The sequence below is a fragment of the Bubalus kerabau genome, chromosome 10 (assembly GCF_029407905.1).
Source record: "Bubalus kerabau isolate K-KA32 ecotype Philippines breed swamp buffalo chromosome 10, PCC_UOA_SB_1v2, whole genome shotgun sequence".
Classification (NCBI taxonomy): domain Eukaryota; kingdom Metazoa; phylum Chordata; class Mammalia; order Artiodactyla; family Bovidae; genus Bubalus; species Bubalus kerabau.
This window is the reverse complement of record NC_073633.1, coordinates 16,316,013-16,339,089: the sequence shown is the minus strand read 5'-3', so window position 1 is coordinate 16,339,089 and position 23,077 is coordinate 16,316,013. Positions and strand designations below refer to the sequence as shown.

Sequence of the window (23,077 nt, the reverse complement as noted above, 5' to 3'; positions counted from 1 at the left end):
ATCAGTCCCAGAATCATAAGCAAGAGGGAGTGCCAGGTGTTAGAACAAATAAATGCCCCTTTTGCATGCTAGGCCACTCATAAGCTCCCATCAGGAAGAAAACCGTAATCCCGGTTGGGTTAGGTTTCTTGAAGCTGGGCCCAGGTTGGCCATGAAATCTTAGTAAGGAGATCTTCCCTCGCCCCCTTCCCAGAAGCCAGGGTCCTTTATGGGTTCTGCAGGTCCCACATCGAAGGGGAGGGTAATGTGGTTGGGGAAGTTGAGCGCAAAGGCTGAGGGGGCTTGCGATCCAGAGAAAGCACATGGCTTGGAGTTGAACCCGGTAGGCTTCCTGGAGGAGGCGGCGGGGCCGATGGGTTAGACAAAGGGAGGGGTGGATCTTCTTGCTGATGGGAAAGGACTGACTGGAGATTCAGACCAGGCTGGAAACATCCTTTCCCCCAGTCCCTATACCCCGTTCCTCCCTCTCTCTGGTCCTTGCCCTTTCCCGTCGGGTCCTGGGGGGCGCTGCGGGCGGTGACGGCTCCTAACCTTCGAGGCCCAGCGCAGCCGTGGGGCGCGCGGCAGGCGGGGAGCTGGGTGAGCGCGCCCCGCAGGGGTCTCCTCGGCCCTTACAAGGAGTCGGCGGCACTCAAGGCGGCCCCGCCCGCCGGCACCCCCCGCCCTGGCCCCTCCTCCCCGCCGGGTCTGGCGGGGCCGCGGGAACGCCGCCCGCTGGGCGCCGGGCCCGGGAAGCGGACGCCGACGCCGCCGGGTCCGCGAGTGCCAGGGGGCCCGCCACTCGCTCCCGAGGCCCCGACGGGCTGGCACGCTGCTCGGGGCCCTGAGGCGGGACCCGCGTCTCTCTCCGCAGCGTCGCCATGGCCTCGGTGTTCGGGAAGCCCCGCGCGGGCGGCGGGCCGCAGAGCGCGCCCCTCGAGGTCAACTTGGCCATCCTGGGGCGCCGCGGGGCGGGCAAGTCCGGTGAGTGGGGTGCGGGCGGAAGGGAAGGGGTTCGGGGGGTACGGGAGACACGGGGAGCGGTGGAGAGAAGCGGGAGCTCGGGGTGTGCAGGCAGGGTCTCCCACTGTCTTTAGGGGCTTTCTGCGCCCAGGTGAGCTGGCTGAGACCCCGTGATTTTCCTCTTTGCCTCAGTTTCTCTGTTGCTTGGTTCTCCCTCTTATTTTGTTTTCAGCTCCTCCGTGTCTCAGCTGTCTTGGGTGCCCGGCCTGTCTGTCCCTCTGTGTCTCCCCACTGTGTGTCCTCCTTGTCTGTGATCCCAGCTGTCTCCTCTCGTGTCTCCGGTCCCCTGCTGGTCTCCTCCGTGCCCTGTACCACCCTGTATCTCCTCCTCCCCGCCAGCCCACAGCCCTGGTGACTGGCCCCAAAGGGATCTGTGAGCCACTGATTCCCAGCCCCGTGCCCCTATTAGCTTAGTCGCAGGGGTGAAGGGGCCCCAGACCCCTGAAGGGAGGTGATACTGACTTTGGGGATTTCCCAGGGGTAGAGTGCCACTCCCCACTCCCCACCTCAGTGCCCTAGAATTCTGGAACAAAGTGTGAATTCTTTTCAAATGTATTTGTTTCAAGCCAGACCCTTCTCCTGACTTTCTGGAAACACGTTGGACTGTAATCTCAGGTGCCTTGGACTGAGCCTGCCGGGGTCAGCCCCGGTTGGATCCAGGGATTCCCTCGGGACGATGGCGTTGATGAGCAAAGCTCTTGGATTTCTACTTAGGCCATTTCTAGCAACACTGAACAGTCTTCATCACTTCTGGTAGCTATCACCCAGCTGGAGCTCAGGTGGTGGGGGTGTCACCGTAGGCAAAGATCCAGAAAAAGGATCTTTGCCTTAGCCACTCTCAGTCCCAGGCAGCTGAAGGTGGGAGGGCCGAGGGGGCTCCTCCACTGGCTGTTTTCCAGTTACAGCCATTCGTGAATGGCCATCATGGACTCCGCTATGAGTTTCCTTCTTTGAGAGTCAGGGGGGCCTCCTTTCCACTTTTAAAGCCAGCCCCCTGACTCAGAGTGGGGATTCTGAATCATGCTGTCCTACAGAAAAGACTTCCCTCGTCCCTTAGAAAATCAAACTGTTATCCGCAGCTCAGTCACTGGTACATTAGCCAATGACTACATGAATGAAGGAATTTAAATGTTAAAATATGTGTTCCCTGGATAATTAGTTTGCAAACTGACACTGTTAGGAATCCTGGGATAGAATTTTAAGGATTTTCTTTAAAATATTGTGCTTCTTTTTAAGAGTCCAGTATAGTAGTGGGCTGGCCCTTGGCTTTACGTGGCTAAAGTGAAATTGCTTAGTCGTGTCCAACTCTTTGCAACCCCATGGACTGTAGCCTACCAGGCTCCTCCCTCCATGGGATTTTCCAGGCAAGAATACTGAAGTGGGTTGGCATTTCCTTCTCCAGGAGATCTTCTTGACCCAGGGTTTGAACCTGGGTCTCCCGCATTGTAGGCAGACACTTTACCATCTGAGCCACCAGGGAAGTCCAGGTGGCTAAAGTTCTGAACAAAATTAGTCTTGTGAATGCATTCCACCTGGAGACAACTTCCCTGGGTTTTACATTCTGTGAGACTTGCATGATTAGTGTGGAGGCCTTAAAGGCGAGACTTGAGGACTAAGGACTAGAGTGTGTTTACTTGGGACTCAGAGGCTTCATACCCCTCCCAGAGATTACCCACTGATCAGCTCAATTTGTACTCTCTCTTTGGCTTATAGCCAAGATTGGGCTAAATGCCCCCATACTTCAGAATCTCTGTGCCTCATCTCTGAAGGGGATGTCTCTCTTCAGTTTCAGTCTCACTAGGCTGACCCTATGGTAACTGATTGCATGAGTCCAGACCCCTTAATTAGGGTCTTCATAAATACAAACACCCCTTAGACTTGCCTCTCATTTCTTTAATTGCTGTCTCCCCCCCAAATGCAACTGGGAAGGACGTGTTCCCCATATTTCTGGTTTCATCTGAGCCTCTCAAACCAGCTCCCCAGCCACATTCCCCCAGAGAGCAAAGGGGTTACAGCACCTAGAAAAGTCTTCTCTAAAATGAGAGGAGCAGCCTCCAGTGTTCAGCAGCCAGACACAATGGGGATACTAAGCCAACTTCTTTCTACTTCTTGCAGCCCTGACCGTGAAGTTTCTGACCAGGAGGTTTATCAGCGAATATGACCCCAACTTGGGTAAGGACCCACCTACTCCTCCCCGTTCCTCTGGCTGTGACCCATTGGACTCTCCCCTGCACACCCACATACACTGTGGTAGGTCCAGGCCTGACCAGAACCACGCATCTGGGGGCCAAGGGGAGGAGCCATCAGCATAACCCAGGCCATGGGCAAAATATTTTAGGTTCCAGAAATGTACCCTTCCACAGCACACCCCAGATAGCTTGGGGGTTAGCCCAATTAAGAGAACTGAGAGAAGTTGATTTGCCCTAAAATATTAGGTATGATGAGACTTGAAAAAAAAAAAAATCAAACATTGCAGAACATGCACCTCCATGAAGTGTTATTCTTCCAGATCGTCATTCAGTGTACTTTTCCAGAAAAGCTGGACATTTGGAAAATTCCCTAGTGATACTGGGTTCTAAACCAGTTTTTTAACCACGCAAGAAAACTAGTCTTGTTTGGTGGCTCTCTCATGGTATATTGGGAAAAGGGATGCCCTGGTGTCAGTCAGAACTGAGTTTGAATCCTGGCTCTGTCACTTACTGGCTGTGCACCTTTGAAGCAGTCACCTAACCTCTCTGAACTTTTGTTTCCTTCTCTGTAAAATGGGCATAAAAATAGCTATCTCAGAGAATTACTGTGAGGATTAAAGAAATAACATATGTAAAAGATCTAGCCTAAGGCTTGACCCACAGGAGACACTAAATGCATATTTTCTTCTCCTTCCTTCTTCCTTCTCAGATGGCTTCCCATCTGTGGTGGCTGAGATTCGCCCAAGTTAATCAAATCAGTGTTTCTGAAAATTAATTTTAGCAGCAGAATGCTTTCCTCAAATAACTGCTTAATGGAGCCCCAATATCTAAATAAATACAGAATTTTATTAGTATAAACATAATTTAAAGCTCACATTTATAGCATTTCTTATGGTCAACTTTCCACGGAGATAAATGGGATGTCTGGGTGCTCTCTGCTTTTTGGAAATGGGGACTGCAGTCTTAGATTATTTTCCCCATTCATGAGAATTGAATAAGCTTTTGTGGAACCCCCAAAGGCCCTCTGAGGAAATCCAAGGCTCTGGGAGGACACTTGGGGTCCCACAGTGAAGCAGCACCCACAGCAGGCCTTTGATGGAATGTCCCTGTGACACCAAAAGGAAAGAGCTCTTTAGCCCCTAGGTGTCCATCAGCCCTTCAGTCCAGGCTGGGATATTGAATCCCAGTGTCAGACCAGGAAGGGGGCGTCATGGCTATTTGGTCCAATGGCTTTTAGAATTTATTCCTTAATCAGCAGAATCTCTTCTTCCAAGGAGATCTTACACAAAACCCTTGGGTATCAAACAGAGAAAGCAAAAGGGGTCCCTGGCTAAGTCAGGAGTGCAGGGCAGGCAACTCGCTGCCAGTCCCTAAGGGGTGGCAGGGAATGGTGTTGGGAGAGGCCAGACTTGAAGTTGGTCACTGAGGGGAGTGGGAGGGAGAAAAGTCACACAGCAGGGATGTCTGGGAAGGAAAAATGGAGATCCCCAAGGACAGTGCCTCAGAAGACAGATTCTGCCTGCCTCAATATAAGTATGGGGCATACTTATAACTATTAGCTGTTTATCTGAAATTCAAATTTAACTGGTCATCTTGTATTTTATTTGACAACCCACCTCCAGTGTCTCTCCTTCCTGTCCCCTAATTCATACACTTCAGGCAGGGTCCCACCAGGGGCGCCTAGTACAGTGGTAGTTTGAGCCTCCTGATTGAGCAATTTTGGAGTTCTGAGCGGGTGGAGGAATTTGAAGTTAGACAGCTGAGGGGGCGGCAGCTGCGCAGTGGTTAGTCACCTCAGCCTTTGGTCTCTCACCCCGCCCTCAGAGCTTCTGAGCTGGAGAGACGGCCGGACGCTCTCCTGTCAGCCATTGGGAGGCCAGCGCTGCTCCTTGGGGAGCCTGTCCACTGTCTAAACATTCCAACCACTATCCCATGGCTGGTTCCAGCAACAGCGGGGACTCTCTGACCAGATCCTCTTCTGTGCAGAAAGGTCTGAGCATCTAAGGGAGAGGTAGCCATGTGGAGATGTAAAACCACCCTTTCATCCCCTGGAGAAGGAAATGGCAACCCACTCCAGTACTCTTGCCTGGAGAATCCCAAGGAGGGAGGAGCCTGGTAGGGATCGCAACGTCGGACACGACTGAGCAACGTCACTTCACGTCACTTCACTTCTAAGAGCTTGAGCCCAAAGAAGCCTTTTGGGGGCGGACACCTGTGTTGTTCATTCCTGTTTCCAGCCTGGAGTGCACAACATGCTGCTGCTGCTAAGTCACTTCAGTCGTGTCCGACTCTGTGCGACCCCATAGATGGCAGCCCACCAGGCGCCCCCCCAACCCCCCCAGCCGGTCTCTGGGATTCTCCAGGCAAGAACACTGGAGTGGGTTGCCATTTCCTTCTCCAATGCATGAAAGTGAAAAGTCAAAGTGAAGTCGTTCAGTCATGTCTGACTCTTAGCGACCCCATGGACTGCAGCCTACCAGGCTCCTCTGTCCGTGGGATTCTTCAGGCAAGAATACTGGAGTGGGTTGTCATTCCCTTCTTCAGGGGATCTTCCTGACCCAGGGATCAAACTAGGTCTCCCGCTTTGCAGGCAGATTCTTTATCATTTGAGCCACCAGAGAAGTCCAGACCTCCTATTATTATCCCCATTTTACAGGTAAAGAAACTGAGGCAGAGAGGGCTCAGTGTTTTGCCTAAGACCATGGAGAACTTCAGGTATGAAGGAAGATAAGACACCGCTCCAGTTGTCCTCCATTAAGGGTAGCCTTATGCTATTGAGGACTTCCCAGGTGGCTCAGTATGTAAAGAGATATGGGTTTGATTCCTGGGTTGGGAAGATCCCCTGGAGGAGGACATGGCAACCCACTCCAGTATCCTTGCCTAGAGAATCCCCATGGACAGAGGAACCTGGCAGGCTACAGTCCAGACTGAGCATGCATGAGTGGTATGCTATCGAGGGCCTGAAGTCAGAAGCCTGTGGGAGCTCTGAGCCTCAGTTTCCCCATCTGGAAGATAGGACTAATAGACTGTGCTCTGTGTGTGAGTTGTGCCTTGTTATGGGACTAATAATAATAAGTTGTGCCTTGTAATAGGACTAATAGCCTGTGTTCTGTGTGTGAGCTGTGCCTTGTTATGGGTTGGGAGCTACTGGAACCAAGAGATTCAGTGCCTGTGTGCGTGTGCTGAGCACTCCAGGAAGGGAGCAGGGTCTCCAGAACACCCTCTTCTCACAGAGGGACTGGGGGAATCTTGGCTGGTCCGCTTAGGGCAGAATGACAGCTTCTTACCTCTCTTCCTCCTCAACCTGCTCCAACAAGGATACAGGTACCATTTCGGAAGCATCATCCTATACATACTCTGACAAGAGCTCCTTTGGTGGTGCTTTAAAAATTATTAGTGTAAATGAGAGAAAAACACTTGGGGGAAAGAAACTTCTCTCAGCATTAAAGTCCTCAGAAGTTCATATAGAACTAGGAGTTGTGCTGTGTGCTCAGTCACTTCAGCCGTGTCGGACTCTGTGACCCCTTGGACTGTAGCTCACCAGGCTCCTCTATCCATGGGATTCTCCAGGCAAGAACACTGGGGTGGATTGCCATTTCCTTCTCCAGGGGAATCTTCCCGACTCAGGGATTGAAGCCGCGTCGCTTATGTGGCTTATTTCTCCTGCAGTGGCAGGCAGGTTCTTTACCACTACTGCCACCTGGGGAACCCTAGGAGTTCTGAAGCCCCTATTTATTAAGGGACTCCAGAATGTCCCGAGGGCAGGGAATTTGTGACAGGAAGGCAGGACGTGACTACATCTTGAAAAGGAGCCCCTACCGCACCCCCAGCCCCTGGAGTCACCTCACTTGCAAGGGAGCGAGGGAGCTGGGTGAGATGATCTCATGACCTCTGAGCCTTCTGCACTCCCCCACGTATGTTCCACAGTTGCTGTTGGATGGGCAGCTTCTGCTCTGCCCAGTCAGAGCTGGAGGACTGGCGGGTCCACTTAACAGAGGGTGTGAGAGGGTCTCACTGTGGAGCCCTGAGTTCACGTTCTTACTGGTAGGGTGCTGTGTGCCTGTGACCAAGTTCTCTCCTCTGGGTCTCAGCTCCTTGTCATCTCTCTTCAGCAGAGCTAACAGGAATCTCAGAAGGCTATCGTGTTGTACGGGGCTACAGTAGACCAAGCCTGGGCTAATATTTCCCCCCAGGCTGGGCACAGCAACGGTGCCTCCTTGGGCCCAGGACTTGGGAAGCACCTAAAAGGCACGCATCAGACAACTCTGGCAGGAAAATAAAGACAAATCTGAACGAGACGTAGGCATCCACTCTTCTTGCACCAAATATAGTTAAACATTTGGGGCATATTTTCCATTAGATTTTTTTTTTTTTTGTCTTTGAATAAGAGCAGCTATTTATCCAAGTCCCCACAGCAGGCTGGGGATGGGAGCTGTCTGCGATTTCTGCTGGCTGCTAGTGGGCCTGGCGTGTGTCCAGGCCTGGCTTGTCTGCCAGTGACCCTCAGAGAGAAGTGTTTGTGAATTCCGCCAGAGTTGGGGGGGAACTATTCTCACAGTGGATTCTGCCAGCAAGGCAGAGAGGACCCCAGTTCTGCCCAGAGGGTTCTTCTTTGGGGTTATCTGGGGGCCCAGGGCACCCCCAGGGAAAGGTGACGGCCAAGTGCACCCCACATGTGGGCCAGTGGCACAGGGGAAATTTGGGGGTGGGGAGAGCAATTGCCTGTGACAGTGAGGTCCTCTTTGCAGGTCTGGCCACTTGACTCTTTCTCAGGTTTGAGGTTATGAGAACTTTGAAAAAAAATAAATAAAAACTAATTTGAAATCCAAATAAGAATCAGCGGTTCAGCTCATAGTATGGCATCAAAGTCAGTTTCCTAGTTTTGATCCTTGTACTATGGTTATGTAAGGGGCTAACACTAACTCTGTGTACTGTTTTGCAACTTCTACATGAGTCAAAAATTATTTCAAAATAAAAAGTTAAAAAAAAAATCACCTAGGAATGTGAACCTACCCTGGAAACTTTGGAGCATCATGTCCCCAGCGTCCTTTCCCAGGCATTTGTGGAGGGCCAGGTATGTGCCTAGGGCCCCATCCAATCCTCCCACAGCCCTTTGAGATGGCGTAGGGACAAGCCTTTAGCACAGTGCCTGACACAGAGTTAAAACTTGAAAACTGTTAGCCATTGTTATCATGTTATCCCTGCTGCTGCTGCTGCTAAGTCACTTCAGTCGTGTCCGACTCTGTGACCCCATAGACGGCAGCCCACCAGGCTCCCCAGTCCCTGGGATTCTCCAGGCAAGAACACTGGAGTGGGTTGCCATTTCCTTCTCCAATGCATGAAAGTGAAAAGTGAAAGGGAAGTCGCTTAGTCGTGTCCGACTCTTCGCGACCCCATGAACTGCAGCCCACCAGGCTCCTCTGTCCATGGGATTCTCTAGGCAAGAGTACTGGAGTGGGGTGCCATCACCTTCTCCGTCATGTTATCCCTATTTACTTTAAAATTTTTTTATTTGGCTGAGCCAGGTGTTAGATGTGGCATGTGGGATCTAGTTTCCTGACCAAGGGTCAAACCCAGGCCCCCTAGCCACTGGACTACCAGGGAAGTCCCACGTTATCCTTATTTTAAAATTAGAAAACAGAGCCTCAAAATGTTGAAAAGACTTGGCCAAGCCACACAGCTTAAAAGTAGCTGACACTGGGTTTGATTTCCATATCTCCAACCTAAAACTTTCAACTCTGCTAGATTCCTCTGCATTTATTTTGACAAAGATCATGTGTAAAACTTCCTTGGAACTTCTAAACAAGATCTGACTCCCCAGCCTCAATCAGGTTGTGTGTTTCTCCTTTCATGTCCCTTCCCCTACTGAGTGCAAGAGGATTGTCCTGACCATCCTTGAGGGGCTTCCTGTGGGCGAGGTGCTGTGCTAGGAGAAGAGGGTGGAGAAGCTTGGGGATCAGGAGGAAGGGGCTAGCAGTGTAGTTCCTGAGGCCTCTGCTGCTCACTGGGCCTAGGAGCTGCATACCTCCTTCTGCAGGCATGGTGGGTGGGCCCAGCACACAGTCCTGTCCTCTGTGGCATGTTCTGTGAGTGACCTCTGATGCTCTGAGCCCTGACAGGTGCAGCAGCATCTCCTTGGTGGGAGGTTCTGCCCATGTCCTCTATGTGGGTGAGAGCCAAGGTCTTCTCCTGTGGTCCCAGCTCAGCCAGCCCCAGAGCCAGCCCCCCAGGGGTGCACAGGGTCTAGCAGAAAGGCAAGCTGGGAGTCAAACTTAGCTCACCCTGGAGTGGCCGGCCTGCCTCTGACTGGGCTGACCGTCTGTTACAGAGGACACCTACAGCTCCGAGGAGACCGTGGACCACCAGCCTGTCCACCTGAGGGTCATGGACACTGCAGACCTGGTAACATTACCCCCCTGTTACCCTTGAGGAGCAGAGAATCTGTGCAGCCTCTGGAGGAGTCCTGCTTCCAGAGTGGGGGCCTCGGATGGGAATCTGTAAACCTTTTCAGCCCCAATCTGTTGTGTGTTCCTGAGGTGCTGACCTCTCTGGGCCTGAATCCATCGATTTGCCAAATGAGAAGGGATAGGACAGGGCCTGGGGAGAACTGATGATTACCGGTGTCAGTTCTGAGATCCTGTGCTCCGGGGTTTGGTGCCTGTGTTCACAGGTGCACACATGTGTTTACAGATGCCCCTCTGACCCCAACTCCCACTCCCCACCCAGTACATACATCTTCCTATGTTCTCACCACCCCCTACCAAGGCCCAATGCCAGTTCTTCTCAGAAGCTAAAGGGGCACCATGAACCTGACCCCAGATCAGCAGTGCCCAGGCACAGCCAGGTCTCAGTAGGGGCCATGCCAGAATCTTGGCTCTATGCCCCAGAGGCCAAGGTCTCCCAGTCTGTGGTTGGGTGGTGGGAGTGAGGCTCAGAGACAATGTCTCCTTTCACATCAAGCCAAATCCACACTCAAGTGCCCCTTTGAAAAGGGCCCTGTTGGGGAACAATGTACAAAGACCCAGGGAGCAGGGAGGCGGGGAGAGGCAGCTTCAGGTGAAGTCCTTTACCCCCGTCTGTTCTGCCCCTGACTGAGGCTGCCTGCTTTGTCCCAGGACACCCCCAGGAACTGTGAGCGCTACCTGAACTGGGCCCACGCCTTCCTGGTGGTGTACAGCGTCGACAGCCGCCAGAGCTTTGAGGGCAGCAGCAGCTACCTGGAGCTGCTAGCTTTGCACGCAAAGGAGACGCAACGCAGCTTCCCGGCTCTGCTGCTGGGCAACAAGCTGGACATGGCCCAGTACAGGTGAGCACGCACTTTGTCCCACAGCCTGGAGCTCGCTTTCTTCATCCAGGCGGTGTCATCTTCGGGGATTATTTGGCTGCTAAGAAGAGTGATCCCCTCCGATGTAGGTGGAAGGGAGGGGGTGTGTCGTAAGGGTACAGGGTGGGCAGGTCTTCCAGGCAGTGCCGGGCAGTAAGGGAAAGGCATCCAGGCTGCACAGGGGCTGGACCCTGAAGGTCAGAAGAGAGGCCACTCCTTCCATCTTCCTGGGCCTCTGAGGTTTCTCTTGGCTTCACCCTTTCTTGCCTGGGACTATATGACCTTCTGTTTCCACACCCTGCAGCTGGCTGGTCATCCAGGGCCCAATTCCAGTTCTGGAGAGAGAGGCTCTGATAGGCAGCCTGAGTCAGGCCAGTCTGCTCTGGTTCAGCCAGGTCTTGCCTACCCCAAGTGAGGTCCCCAGGCTCACTCCAACCGTTGGCTGTGCCGAGGGCAGGAGTCTCTTAGAAAGGGCTGGACTTCAATCAAAGGCCACAGACTGGGCCAGGGGGCAGATGACCACTGAGTACTGCAGTCATATTTTGTTTGGCCGGCACAGTGTTTTAAAAGACCTGGAACTGGAATGCTTTAGGGTGGGGTGTGCTCCCTCCAGCTGACCACAGGCCTCATAGTCCCCATGGCTTATCGCTCCCCACACATTCAAGTTGCCTGCCTGGCCCCTGAGGTGTTTGAGACTATAACGCCTTCACCTGATGAGTGCCCCATTGGCCCTCTCCAGCACAGATGTCCATCCCTTGTGGCCGGTCTACCTGGGAGGTGGGGCAGCCTTCCTCCACCCATCCCTCCTCAAGGCCAGTCACCCCTGCTTCCCAGATGCCAAAGGCCCATTGACTGGTGTTAGACAGGAGGGGATGCTTGATATAGACCAGAGCTGATGGGCAGTGGGGAAAAGAGATGTGGTCTCATGAAAGAGATTCACAGGAGGAGCCTTCAAAGGCAGGCATGCCCTCACATCCAGACAAATTCCATCTCAGGGAATGAGGGAAGTTGTGTGAACTTAAAGCCAAAAGGTAGTCTTTGTGGAGTCAAAGAGCCCCCAGAACCTAGAGGAGGAATCAGAAGATTGGATTGAGAATAAACCAGTTTTAAATATGAAGGAAAAAACTAGGCCACCATTTTGGTCCCAATATTTGCCCAGGGGATTGTCTGAAAGTGGTTTGGGAGCAAAGAGCAAAGCAGCATCAGTTCCCTAAGAAGGAGTCATGATGATTTATCCCCATTTCCTTCTTTGGTTGAGTCCCGAGGTTGGTAGGTCAGGATTTGACAGGCACAGTCAATCTAACTTTGCTGAGCAGTGGCCAGTGTCTCCCATGATTGTCTTGCAGCTGAAGGGTAAAATGTGGGTTAGGGCAGTGGTTCCCAAACCACTGATGCCATTTTTGCTAGACTATGCCAAAATAAGCAAAAAGGGTAATAATGTTACATGCCGGGTCAGCCATTCACACACCTGCATGGGCACATGGGGTCGTCGTTTCTGAAAGCTCATTATTCAAGCCCCACAATGACAAAGTTTCAGATTCAAGTTCAGCACAGATGCATGTAATACCAAGTATTCTTTCAAAAGGAGCTCCTCAGGAAACTGAACTGACAGGACACCAGCCTTGGGTGGGGAATGGATTCTGTGCTCTGCCCCGACCCTTTTTGTCCTAGACACTCTCCCCGTCTGATGGGCTAACCTGCTCCTAGCCCTTGCTTCTGCTAGATTACCCTTGGCTCAGAAATCTTTTCCCTCCATACTTGCCCTGGGGTCTCCTCTAACCTCACAGGCTGTGTCCTCATGGATGGTGGGTGAGGCTGCTCAGCAGTGGGATTCAGTCATTGAAACCTTGATCTCCAGCCCTTTGGGGCTGCCCCCACTGCATCTCTTCTGGACATCTGGTCTACCAAAGGGCCAGTATTTTTCTCTCATCTGATGTCCATGCTTTCAGGACCTTCCTAAAAGTTACAAATACTTGATCCCACCATCAAGAGAGGTGGTTACAAATACTTGATTCCATCGTTATGAGTTGTTGTTCAGTCATCCAGTTGTGTCTGACTCTTTGAGACCCCATGAACTGCAGCATGCCAGGCCTCCCTGTCCCTCACCATCTCCTGGAGTTTGCCCAAGTTCATGTTCATTGCATCGGTGATGCCGTCCAGCCATCTCATCCTCTGAAACCTTCTTCTGCCCTCATTCTTTCCCAGTATCAGGGACTTTTCCAATGAGTTGTCTCTTCACAGCAGATAACCAAAATACTGGAGCTTCAGCATCAGTCTTTCCAGTGAATATTCAGGGTTGATCTCCCTTAAGATTGACTGGTTTGATCTCCTTGCTGTCCACGGGACTTTCAGGAGTCTTCTCCAGCCCCACAGTTTGAAGGCATCAATTCTTTGGTGTTCTTTCTTTACGGTGCAGCTCTCAAAACTGTATGTGACCACTGGGAAGACCATAGCCTTGATAAAAGACCTATCGGACCTTTGTTGGCAGAGTAATGTCCCTGCTTTTCAACATACTGTCTAGGTTTGTCATAGCTTTCCTGCCAAGAAGCAGTCATCTGATTTCATGGCTGCAGTCACCATCCACAGTGATTTTGGAGCCCAAGAGGAGGAAATCTGTCACTACTTTAACCTTTTCCCCTTTTATTTGCCATGCAGTAATGGGGGCAGATGGCACCCCACTCCTGTACTCTTGCCTGGAAAATCCCATGGACGGAGGAGCCTGGTGGGCTGCAGTCCATGGGGTCACTAAGAGTCGGAGACGACTGAGCAACTTCACTTTCACTTTTCACTTTCATGCATTGGAGAAGCAAATGGCAACCCACTCCAGTGTTCTTGCCTGGAGAATCCCAGGGACGGCGGAGCCTGGTGGGCTGCTGTCTATGTGGTCACACAGAGTCAGACAAGACTGAAGCGACTTAGCAGCAGCAGCAGCAGCAGCAGCAATGGGGGCAGATGCCATGATCTTAGTGTTTTTAATATTAATCTTAAGCCGGCTCTTTCACTGTCCTCCTTCACCCTCATCAAGAGGCTCTTTAGTTCCTCTGCCGTTAGAGTGGTATCATCTGCATATCTGAGGCTGTTGATGTTTCCCTCTCCTATCTTGATTCTTTGGGCAGAAAACTCCCTTGATGTTTCCAATTTTCCTGTAGAGATCTCTCATCTTTCCCCTTTTGTTGTTTTCTTCAATTGTTAAACACTGTTCATTGAAGAAAGCCTTCTTGTCCCTTCTAGCTATTCTTTGAAACTCTGAGTTTAATTGGATGTACCTCTTTCCCTTGCTTTTTGCTTCTCTTCGTTCTTCCGCTATTCCTAAAGCCTCCTCAGATAATCACTTTGCCTTCTTGCTTTTCTTTTTCTTTGGGATGGTTTTGTTCACTGCTGCCTGTACAATATTACGGACCTCTGTCCATAGTTCTTCAGGCACACTGTTATCTAGATCTAGTCCCTTGAATCTGTTCGTTACCTCTACTGCAGATTGATATAGGATTTGATTTAAGTCATATCTGGCTGGCCTAGTGTTTTTCCCAGTTTTCTTAGTTTAAGCCTGAAGTTTGCTATAAGAAGCTGGTGATCTGAGCCAGTTAGCTCCAGGTCTTGTTTTTTGCTGACTGTATACAGCTTCCCCATCTTCGGCTACAAAGAATATAATTGATTTGATTTTGGTATTGACCATTTGGTGATGTTCATGTGTAAAGTCATCTCTTGTGTTGTTGAAAAAGTATTTGCTATGACTGATGCATTCTCTTGGGCAGAATTCAGTTAGCCTTTGCCCTGCTTCATTTTGTTCTCCAAGGCCAAACTTGCCTGTTACTCCAGGTATATCTTGACTACCTAGTTTTGCATTCCAATCCCTGATGATGAATAAAACATATTTTTTAGGTGTTAGTTCAAGGAGGTCTTCTAGGTCTTCATAGAAATGATCAACTTCAGCTTCTTCGGCATAGGTGGTAGGGGCATAGACTTGGATTATTGTGATGTTGAATGGCTTGCCTTGAAATGAACTGAGACCATTCTGTCATTTTTGAGGTTGCACCCAAGTACTGTATTTCAGACTCTTTTGTTGATGATGAGGGCTACTCCATTTCTTTTATGGGATTCTTGCCAACAGTAGTAGATACAATGGTTATCTGAATTCGCCCATTCCCATCCGTTTTAGTTTGCTGATTCCTAGGATGTAAATGTTTATTCTTACCATCTCCTGCTTGACCATGTCCAATTTTCCATGATTCATGGACCTAACTAACATTCCAGGTTCCTATACAATACTGTTCTTTGCATCATCGGATTTTACTTTCATCACCAGACACATTCACAACTGAGTGTCATATCTGCTTTGTCCCAGTCACTTCATTCATTCTGGGGATATTGGTGATTCTTTTTCACTCTTCCCCAGTAGCATATTGGGCACTTTAAGACCTGAGGGACTCATCTTGTGGTATCGTAATTTTTTGACCTTTTATACAGTTCATGAGAGGTGGTTGCAAATACTTGATCCCACCGTCATGAGAGGTGGTACAGGATAAAGTGGGAATAGGTGCTGCTCCCTCTCTTGTGTTGTCACCCTTGCTGTCTCTGGGCAGGCAGACAAAAGTTCCCATGAGCCCTGAGAGCTCTGCCGACCACAGGTGTCCTGAGTCACGACCATAGCCCACCAGGCCTCTATAGACACCGTGGTGTCACATCCTTCTGACCAAACCACCACCTCTCTCCAGAGCTTAATCCACACCCCAGGGCTGAGGGCGGCTCATTTCCTGACCAAGGAAATGAGCTGAGGAGACATGGGGCTGAGAGTGGCCATCTTCCTCTGGCCACTGGCAGGGTCTAGCCAGGGACTTTGGGCCAGCTTCTCCCTTCCCTGAGCCTCGTTCTGACATTCTGGCTTAGGTGACATCAGCTGCCATTTACTGAGCAGGGACTGTGCTCAGCCCTTGACACAAATCATCTTTCTTAATCTGAACAACCCTGAGAGGCAGCTGTCATTCTCCCATTTTACTGATGAGTAAAACAGCCTCAGAGTGATGAAGATGGCTCCAGGTCATGGAGCTGGTAAGTGAGGAGCCGGGAGTAGGGCCGGGCCTGCCTGACTCGGATGCTCCTGACCCTGACTCCCCCTGCTTCCTCGCCAGGCAGGTCACCCAGGCAGAGGGCGCCGCCTTGGCGGGCAGGTTCGGGTGCTTGTTTTTCGAGGTCTCTGCCTGCCTGGACTTTGAGCATGTGCAGCACGTCTTCCATGAGGCAGTACGGGAGGCGCGGCGGGAGCTGGAGAAGAACTCCCTGGCCAGGCCGCTCTTCATCTCGGAGGAGAGAGCTGTGCATCACCAGGCCCCACTCACAGCCCGCCACGGGCTGGCCAGCTGCACCTTCAACACACTTTCTACCACCAGCCTGAAGGAGGTGCCTGCTGTGGCACAGGCCAAGCTGGTCACTGTGAAGTCGTCCCGGGCTCAGAGCAAGCGCAAGGCACCCACCCTGACGCTACTGAAGGGCTTCAAGATCTTCTGAGGGCCCCTGCTCAGGATCCCAAGCTCGGCACTGGGCGGTCTGCCGGGCAGGGGCTGGCTTCTCACCACCGGCTTTCCTTCTGATGGAATAGTAGCCCTCACCGTCCGGCAGACAGCTGACCCCTCCTCCAGCGCCAGACAGTGTCCCTGACACCCAGATCACTGTAGGAGCCGTAGGGACAGACAGGAATGCTGCTCCTGTTCCCTCCAGGCCTTAGTTTCCATGGTAACCACTGTATCCCTCACCCTGAAGGAAACACCACTGTGACAACGTGGAGACCTGGGGTCAGCCGGAAATGGAAGAAAATGGCAACATCCGTCATGGTGCCATCATCCCCTTTCCTGCTCCAGCTACAGCCAGGCCTGATGTGGCCCCTAGGGGATGGCTCTGGGTGGACAGCTTCATGAGGCCTTCATGAGGCTTGAGAGCAGCCCACCCTGAAGTCCCAGCACCTCCTGGTGGATGGGCAGGGCAGGGCAGGGGCAGGTTTTGCAGGGCTGGAGCCTGACCCTCCCCTTGTCTTCTGACCTCGCAGAACCCCCAGGCCACAAACCCCACAGTTTACTCAAGTAAAATCTAGTTGAGAAATCCTACTTAGCCTGTGAGAAGCAAAGCTGTCTGGGGAAGGGCTATTTCCAGTGCTTTGCCTCTCAGTGAAGGTGGAGGGAAAGTGCTGCAGGCTGACCAGTGCAGGGAGCCTCCGGGGTATTTCTCCAGGAGGCAGGGCCCCTGTATTTTCCAACCTTAAATCAAGGACTCTGTCCACAGACCCTCAGGACCAGGCTTCTCAAGGTGACTGATCAAAACTGCAGAACAAAGTCATCTTCTCCAATGACAATCACCCAGGACTCCAGGGACCCCACACTGGGTGTACCAGGCATCCAGTAAGGAGAAACAGTGTTCTGCGTATTCTGTCTCTAGTCTGGGATGGCAGGACCTAGGATCTTTGGCAACGGGTCTGTGTGTTCAAAGTCCCCTTTTGGAAGATAGAACCTACAGCATTTTGGGTTCATAAATTTTGCATAAATTATCTGGGGTTGCCACCCCAGCATGTACTGCAGCATGGTGGCTCATACACAGGATCAAGACACTCCTTTGGGACCCCATGGTTAGTAAGAGAAAGGCCTCAGAGGCAGGGGGTTTCATAGTTTTCTAGCTCTGCTTACCGCAGGGCCCCTGGCCCAGAGGAAGTCTTTCATGGACCCTCGGCAGATCAGCAGGTAAAGGAGAGGGCTGCAGTGGAGGGAAGGGAGTGTATACATGCTAAGTCACTTCAGTCGTGCCCGACTCTGTGTGACTGTATGGACTGGAGCCCACCAGGCTCCTCTGTCCAGGGCTTCCCTGGTGGATCAGATGGAGGGAAGGGAGGGGAAAGGAATTCTGAGCCCAGAACCCTGTCCCTTCCTTACTCAGCCCTTCCAGGAGCTTGGATTGAAAACAGGAGCTCCAGCCCAGGCTTCAGCCACATTCTACAGATGGAGAAGCCAAGGTCAGAGGGAGGCTGGGAACTCCTCAAGACCATGTGAGGAGTCTGACCAGGCTTTCTGACCCACAGGCTGGCTCTGGATTTCACACTTTCACTCCAAGCCACTTCTGTGTGGCCCACCGCCATTTGAACAAACTATGCAATTCCAACTGCCCACATCCAGAAGCATTTTAATAAAAAGATTTTGTTTGTTTTTTTTCAAAACAGGGTTTTAGTTTGATTGCAGTTCACTCACTCTGTCTGCGAACACTCCGGGGGCACTGCCCTGCACCCTGACTAGCTTTCAGATTCTTGTGGGTCTGGAAGACGGACCTGTGGCACATCCCTGCATTTTGCCTCCATTTCTCCCTGGGCCAAAGTTGGCTTTTCAGAGAGCAAAGTCTCTGTTAGGATGGTCAGGTTCTTGTCATCTTTGTTTCTGCCCTCAGCCAAGTACAGGACTTCTGGAGTTTGTTTTTCCGGTGGCAGCTTCTTTTGATTTCTGGGAGGAGAGAAAACACTATTGATTGTGGGTTCCCTGTGTGGGGCACCTAGTGGTTGGAGCGGTGGTTGGGGCTCCCAAGTGGGTCAGCAAGTTTGAGGGGGCAGATCCAGTACACAGTTCTGGAAACAGTCTGGGGAGAAAGCTGAAATGGTTTGATAGGTTTTTGGCAGAGAAACATCTTAGACTTCTCCATGCATCATCTTACCAAACCCACAGTGCCATCCGTGAACTCAGCTACTGTTGCTTCTCTTGCAAGTGACATAATATATCTCAGAGGGGCCTGAGGAGCATGTGCCTGGGTCATGCATTTCTCTCCTGACTCCCAGTCCTGTGTTCTTTTCACCAAGCTATAGTCTCATCCTGCTTAGTGTAGTCCTTATACCCCATCCCCACCCTCACTCCACTCCATCCCTAGATGGAAATTCCTACCTAATCCTTCTGCCTCTAGGTGCTTATGTCTCCAAACCGGCCTGCACACACCAGCCATGATTCCAAAGTCCTCAGCTCAAGTACCTTCACTGACTCCCCACTGCCCATTCTGGAACCTGGCATCCAAGATCCAGCCTTCCTACCAGCAACTTACCCAAACATCTTCCCTCCGAGGTGGTTCTACTCCAAGTCCCCACCCCTAGATCTCCTAGTGGAGAGATCCTGCCAGGGTTTGAGCTGACTGCCCAGACAATCTGTTTGGGTCACAGGGGAACATCTGACTGTCTGCTGCTCCTGAGGACAGCTGCCTTGTCTCCGAGGTGACTTTGCCGAGGTGGATGCTTCCTGACAGTCTGAGAGAGGAAAAGTCACTTTCTCAGAGGCACTACCCCTCTGGGTCTTTCTAGCAGACTGATCTTGCTAAAACATAAACCTTTCATGTCCCTGTACAAAGCTCTTCTCTGGCTCCCCAGTGCCCATGAGCTAGAACCTGAAAACTCCTTAGGGACCCCCCAGGGCATGTACACTCTGGGCCCTGCTGCCTCTTGGCCTCCCTTTCCTCCCCCCACCACAGTCCACACTACAGCCCCCTGGGCCCTCCTGCTCCTCCCTTGGGGCATGCTGTCCCTTGGTCAGCTCAGCCTCCGTCTCTTTTTTGCCCTCAAGGCCCTAGATCCCACCTCTATCTATCCCACAGTCATCACCTGTCATTCTCAACTACACTTGTCTCCCCACCAAACTGTCAGCTCCATAAGACTGGGGCTGAATCTATCTTGTCCAGCCCTGTGGTCCCCATTCTCGGCACAGAACCTGGCCCACAGCAGTGCTCGGCTTATTCTGTGGAATGAATGATGACTGAGCTGTAGCAGTTCATAATGACTAGTTACTGATGTGAACGAAATAACTGAGTTCTTTCTTTCTGGCTTTATAGCAAAACTATGAGGAGGATTCATAGATGACATAAGATACAGCATAGGAAGAAGAGCTTGGAGGTTGGCCAACCCTTCCATGGATCCTCAGTGAGCTTAATCTGTACAGTGGGACTAAGTAACTTGTGCCAGCCTCACTTTACAGGGCTGGTTTGATCAAGTGAGAGAATGTGAAGGTGCCTTCAACATTGCAAACCATGATACAGATCTGAGGAGGGATTCTCAGTATTACTGTTTAAAAGTTACTGCTGCTGCTAAGTCACTTCAGTTGTGTCCGACTCTGTGAGACCCATGGACTGCAGCCTACCAGGCTTCTCCGTCCATGGGATTCTCCAGGCAAGAACACTGGAGTGGGTTGCCATTTCCTTCTCCAATGCATGAAAGTGGAAAGTGAAAGTGAAATCCCTCAGTCGTGTCTGACTCTTAGCAACCCCATGGACTGCAGCCTACCAGGCTCCTCCATCCATGGGATTTTCCGGGCAACAGTACTGGAGTGGGGTGCCATTGCCTTCTCCCACTGCTAGTTACTAGGATATAGTAATTATTGAATGAATGAAGGAATGAGTGAACCAATTATTTGTTGAATAACTTCTAGAATCTGACACTGAGCCAGTTGCTTGGGGAAGCAAAGTTGAGGCAAATGTAGTTCCCGCCCTCAAGGAGCTTTCAAAAGTTAGTCCTGGACTCATCCAGAGAGTTAAACAAAATGCCAGTGCCCAGATCCCCTCCCCCGCAGACCCTCTGCATCAGAATCTCTAAGGTGAGGCACAGATTTCTGTGTTTAACATTCTTCTGCAGGTGATTTGTTTGTTCATCCAGGGTTAAAGAGTATTGTTGTCATAAAAATGTCAGAATTACCCAGGAGTCCCAAGTGATCTCAGGTCTCTATCCATGCCCTGCATTTGGCCTTGGAGTAGCACGAGGTTTTCCCATGTAACCACATCCCTAATTCTGCAAAAGCCCCCACTGAGCACTCCCCACAATCCTAGGAGGAAAGAATCCATCACGGTTGCCATTTATAGAAGGAGAAGCCAGCCTGGAGGTACTGAGTGTCTTGCCCAGCTAGTGAGTGGCAGAACTGGAATCTGAACCCAGCCTGTATGACTCCAGAGCCAGTGATCCTGATTTCTGAGACACACCAGCCCCCGCCCTGCTTGCCGGCCAGGGAATGGTCATCGGGGACAGCTGCTAGTTTTTCTGCAGCTTTGGGTTCTCAACCAAACAAAACCCTGCAGGCTGCATTTTGTTGACCCAAAGGGTGGACAGCCAAGGTCTCTAGATGACCCCTCTTTAGATTTCCCCACCCTTCAGAGACCACCCCTAGACCAGCTCCTCACCTGTTTGCCTGGATGTTCCTTCCCAAGAGGATGAAGCTTATTATGACCACCAAGGCTGCCAGGACGAACATGGAACTATTCCAAGGAGTTGCTGAGGAGGGACACGCAGGATGGAGCCTTGAGGACAGGCCGGGTGCCCCTCAGGCCCCTAACAGACCAACTCACAGCATCAGCTTCCCCCTGCTGTGGGCCACATATTGTAGAGAGAGAGTAGCCAAGCTGAAGATGAGCCAGGGAACTCCTGGTCCAAAGTAGGGGACAGGGGGAGAAGAGATCTCTGCTCCAAAGAAGTTCTCACCTACCTGGGGGAGACAGCACTGCAGTGGGATAATAATAGTGGGGAAAGGAGGTGTGTAGTGAGGATAAACTTCACCATCTTCAGAGTTTTGCTAGGGGCTGGCCAAGTGCAGTACAAGGGAAAGGAAGGGAGGGAGGAAGTGAGGAAGGGAGGGAGAAAGGGAAGAAGGAAGCAAGGGAGGGAGGAAAGAAGTGAGGAAGGGAGGGAAGAAAGGGTGGCAGTTAAATTAGATTTGACAAGCTGCCTGCAGATAATACATAAAGTAGCGAATCTGAGTTTGGATAATCAGGATCTGTCCATACCGTACCCAGATGAGGCAGCATCTAGCTTCAGAGCTTTTGCATCTACTGTTCCCTCTACCAGGAATGCCTTTCCCCACATAATCTGCATGGCTAATTCTGTTGCCTCCTTCAAGCCTTTATTCAAACATCAGCTTCTGAGCGAGGCTGTCCTTGACCACATACATTCCATGGCTGCACGCTTCCTATTCCTTTCTTGGCTTAAATTTTCTCCTTATTACTCATTTCACCAGCACGCTATAAATTTTAGACATTTGCTGGTTTTCCTCTTTCACTAGAAGGAATGCTCTATGAGGGCAGAGATTTTTGTGTGTTTCCACTTCTGTAACCCCCATGCTGAGAACAGTCCCTGGTGCACAGAAGGAACTTAATAAATATTTGTGAATGACAGGATAGATGAGTAAATGAGTGACCAGCCCTGAGGAAAGGAGAGCGCAGTTTAGCCAGGCCCCTCTGGGTAGTGAGACCCTCAGCCTCAGTTCTTGCCCTGGAGGAAACGTGCAGCCTGCCATGGAGGAGAGGACCATGATGGGGGCTTCAGCTAGGAGAGCGCACCCTCACCACCCATCCCCGCCGCTTACCATCCTCTACTCGGAAAAACCAAAGCATTTCTTCCAGCAGCTCCAGAGGCACCTCGGTCATGGGTGGGGCTCCGGTTAGCTCCTCACTGTAGTTCATGCCCCTGCTCCTGGTTGGGATATGTTTCTGACAAGGAAGTTCTCAAACCCCTTCGCTCCCAGCTGCTCTCCTGGCCTACTAAGGTTATGACCCTTGGCAAAGGCCTTTAGACTCCTGGAAACGAAGAACGGAGCATGAATGGATATCCCACCCCAACTTACTCTCCCCTCCCTGCCCAAACCCTGGGCCCAAACCCTGCCTCTCCCTGGGGCCAAAGTTACAGGACTGAAATAGCTGGAACTCCCGGAGCAGGTGGGGCCTGAGCAGAGACCAAAGAAGTGGGAGCCACTCAAATCTTTATTAAAACTCATTACACGTGAGGAGGAGCACTGACGCGGGTGTGGGAAGGACTGAGCCACTGATGGGCTGTGGGACCGACCCTTGCAGGGTCTCTCCAGTCTCACCTGCCCAGCATTCCCTCCAGCGTCTGCAGTCCACCCCACTCCTTCCCCAAGTTTCCTTAGCAGCGGATTTTCCTGTGCTGGCCAATCACAGTGCCTGTCTCCCCCACGTGATGAAGGCTGGGCCTATCACCGTCTCTCTCTTGGATATCAACATACCCAGGACCCAGAGTGGAGAATGGTGAAGTGCCAGACAAAGATAGCTGCTGGTTAAATTTGGACCATTACAGTTTAATATAGTCCTAGAGGTCAGAGGAGCCTGGTAGGCTGCAGTCCATGAGGTCGCTAAGAGTCGGACACGACTGAGCGACTTCCCTTTCACTTTTCACTTTCATGCATTGGAGAAGGAAGTGGCAACCCACTCCAGTATTCTTGCCTGGAGAATCCCAGGGACGGCGGAGCCTGGTGGGCTGCCGTCTGTGGGGTCGCACAGAATCGGATACGACTGAAGCGACTTAGCAGCAGCAGCAGCAGAGGTCCTAACAAGTGCTATAAGGAAAGAAAAGGAAGTGTAAAACTTGATAAGAAAGAGTTAAAACTCATAATTTTCAGATGACAAGATCATCTATTAATACCTAGAAAAATAAACAATAGAACTTATAGACGCATTCACTGAAGTTGCTGTATACAAGCTCGAAATAGTATTTCTCCCATTATTAGTGAAACTGGAAAATTAAATAAAAATAAGATCATTCACAGTAGCATCCCAGCATCCCACA

General features: G+C 51.3%; 2 protein-coding genes across 3 annotated transcripts; one reads left to right on the top strand and one right to left on the bottom strand.

The window, feature by feature from the left end:
- Positions 1-544: 544 nt before the first annotated feature.
- RASL12 (RAS like family 12) lies at positions 545-17,556 on the top strand. 2 transcript variants are annotated; one of them, XR_008698824.1, is made up of 6 exons: positions 545-963; positions 3,118-3,174; positions 9,520-9,593; positions 10,307-10,497; positions 15,642-16,901; positions 17,431-17,556. XR_008698824.1 is itself a non-coding variant. In XM_055536713.1 (5 exons), the coding sequence occupies exons 1-5, from the start codon at positions 861-863 to the stop codon at positions 16,015-16,017; spliced, it is 801 nt and encodes a 266-aa protein (XP_055392688.1). In that variant the 5' UTR covers positions 545-860; the 3' UTR covers positions 16,018-17,517. The 2 variants fall into 2 exon arrangements, 1 of the variants encoding a protein (XP_055392688.1); XM_055536713.1 differs by having other exon boundaries at positions 15,642-17,517.
- A 94-nt stretch (positions 17,557-17,650) lies between these two features.
- On the bottom strand, positions 17,651-22,484 carry SLC51B (SLC51 subunit beta). The gene is made up of 4 exons (XM_055536715.1): positions 22,362-22,484; positions 21,861-22,071; positions 20,683-20,773; positions 17,651-17,984 (listed from the first exon to the last, which is right to left on the bottom strand). Exons 2-4 carry the CDS (start codon positions 21,955-21,957, stop codon positions 17,780-17,782), a joined length of 393 nt encoding a protein of 130 aa, XP_055392690.1. The 5' UTR covers positions 21,958-22,071; positions 22,362-22,484; the 3' UTR covers positions 17,651-17,779.
- Positions 22,485-23,077: the final 593 nt, after the last annotated feature.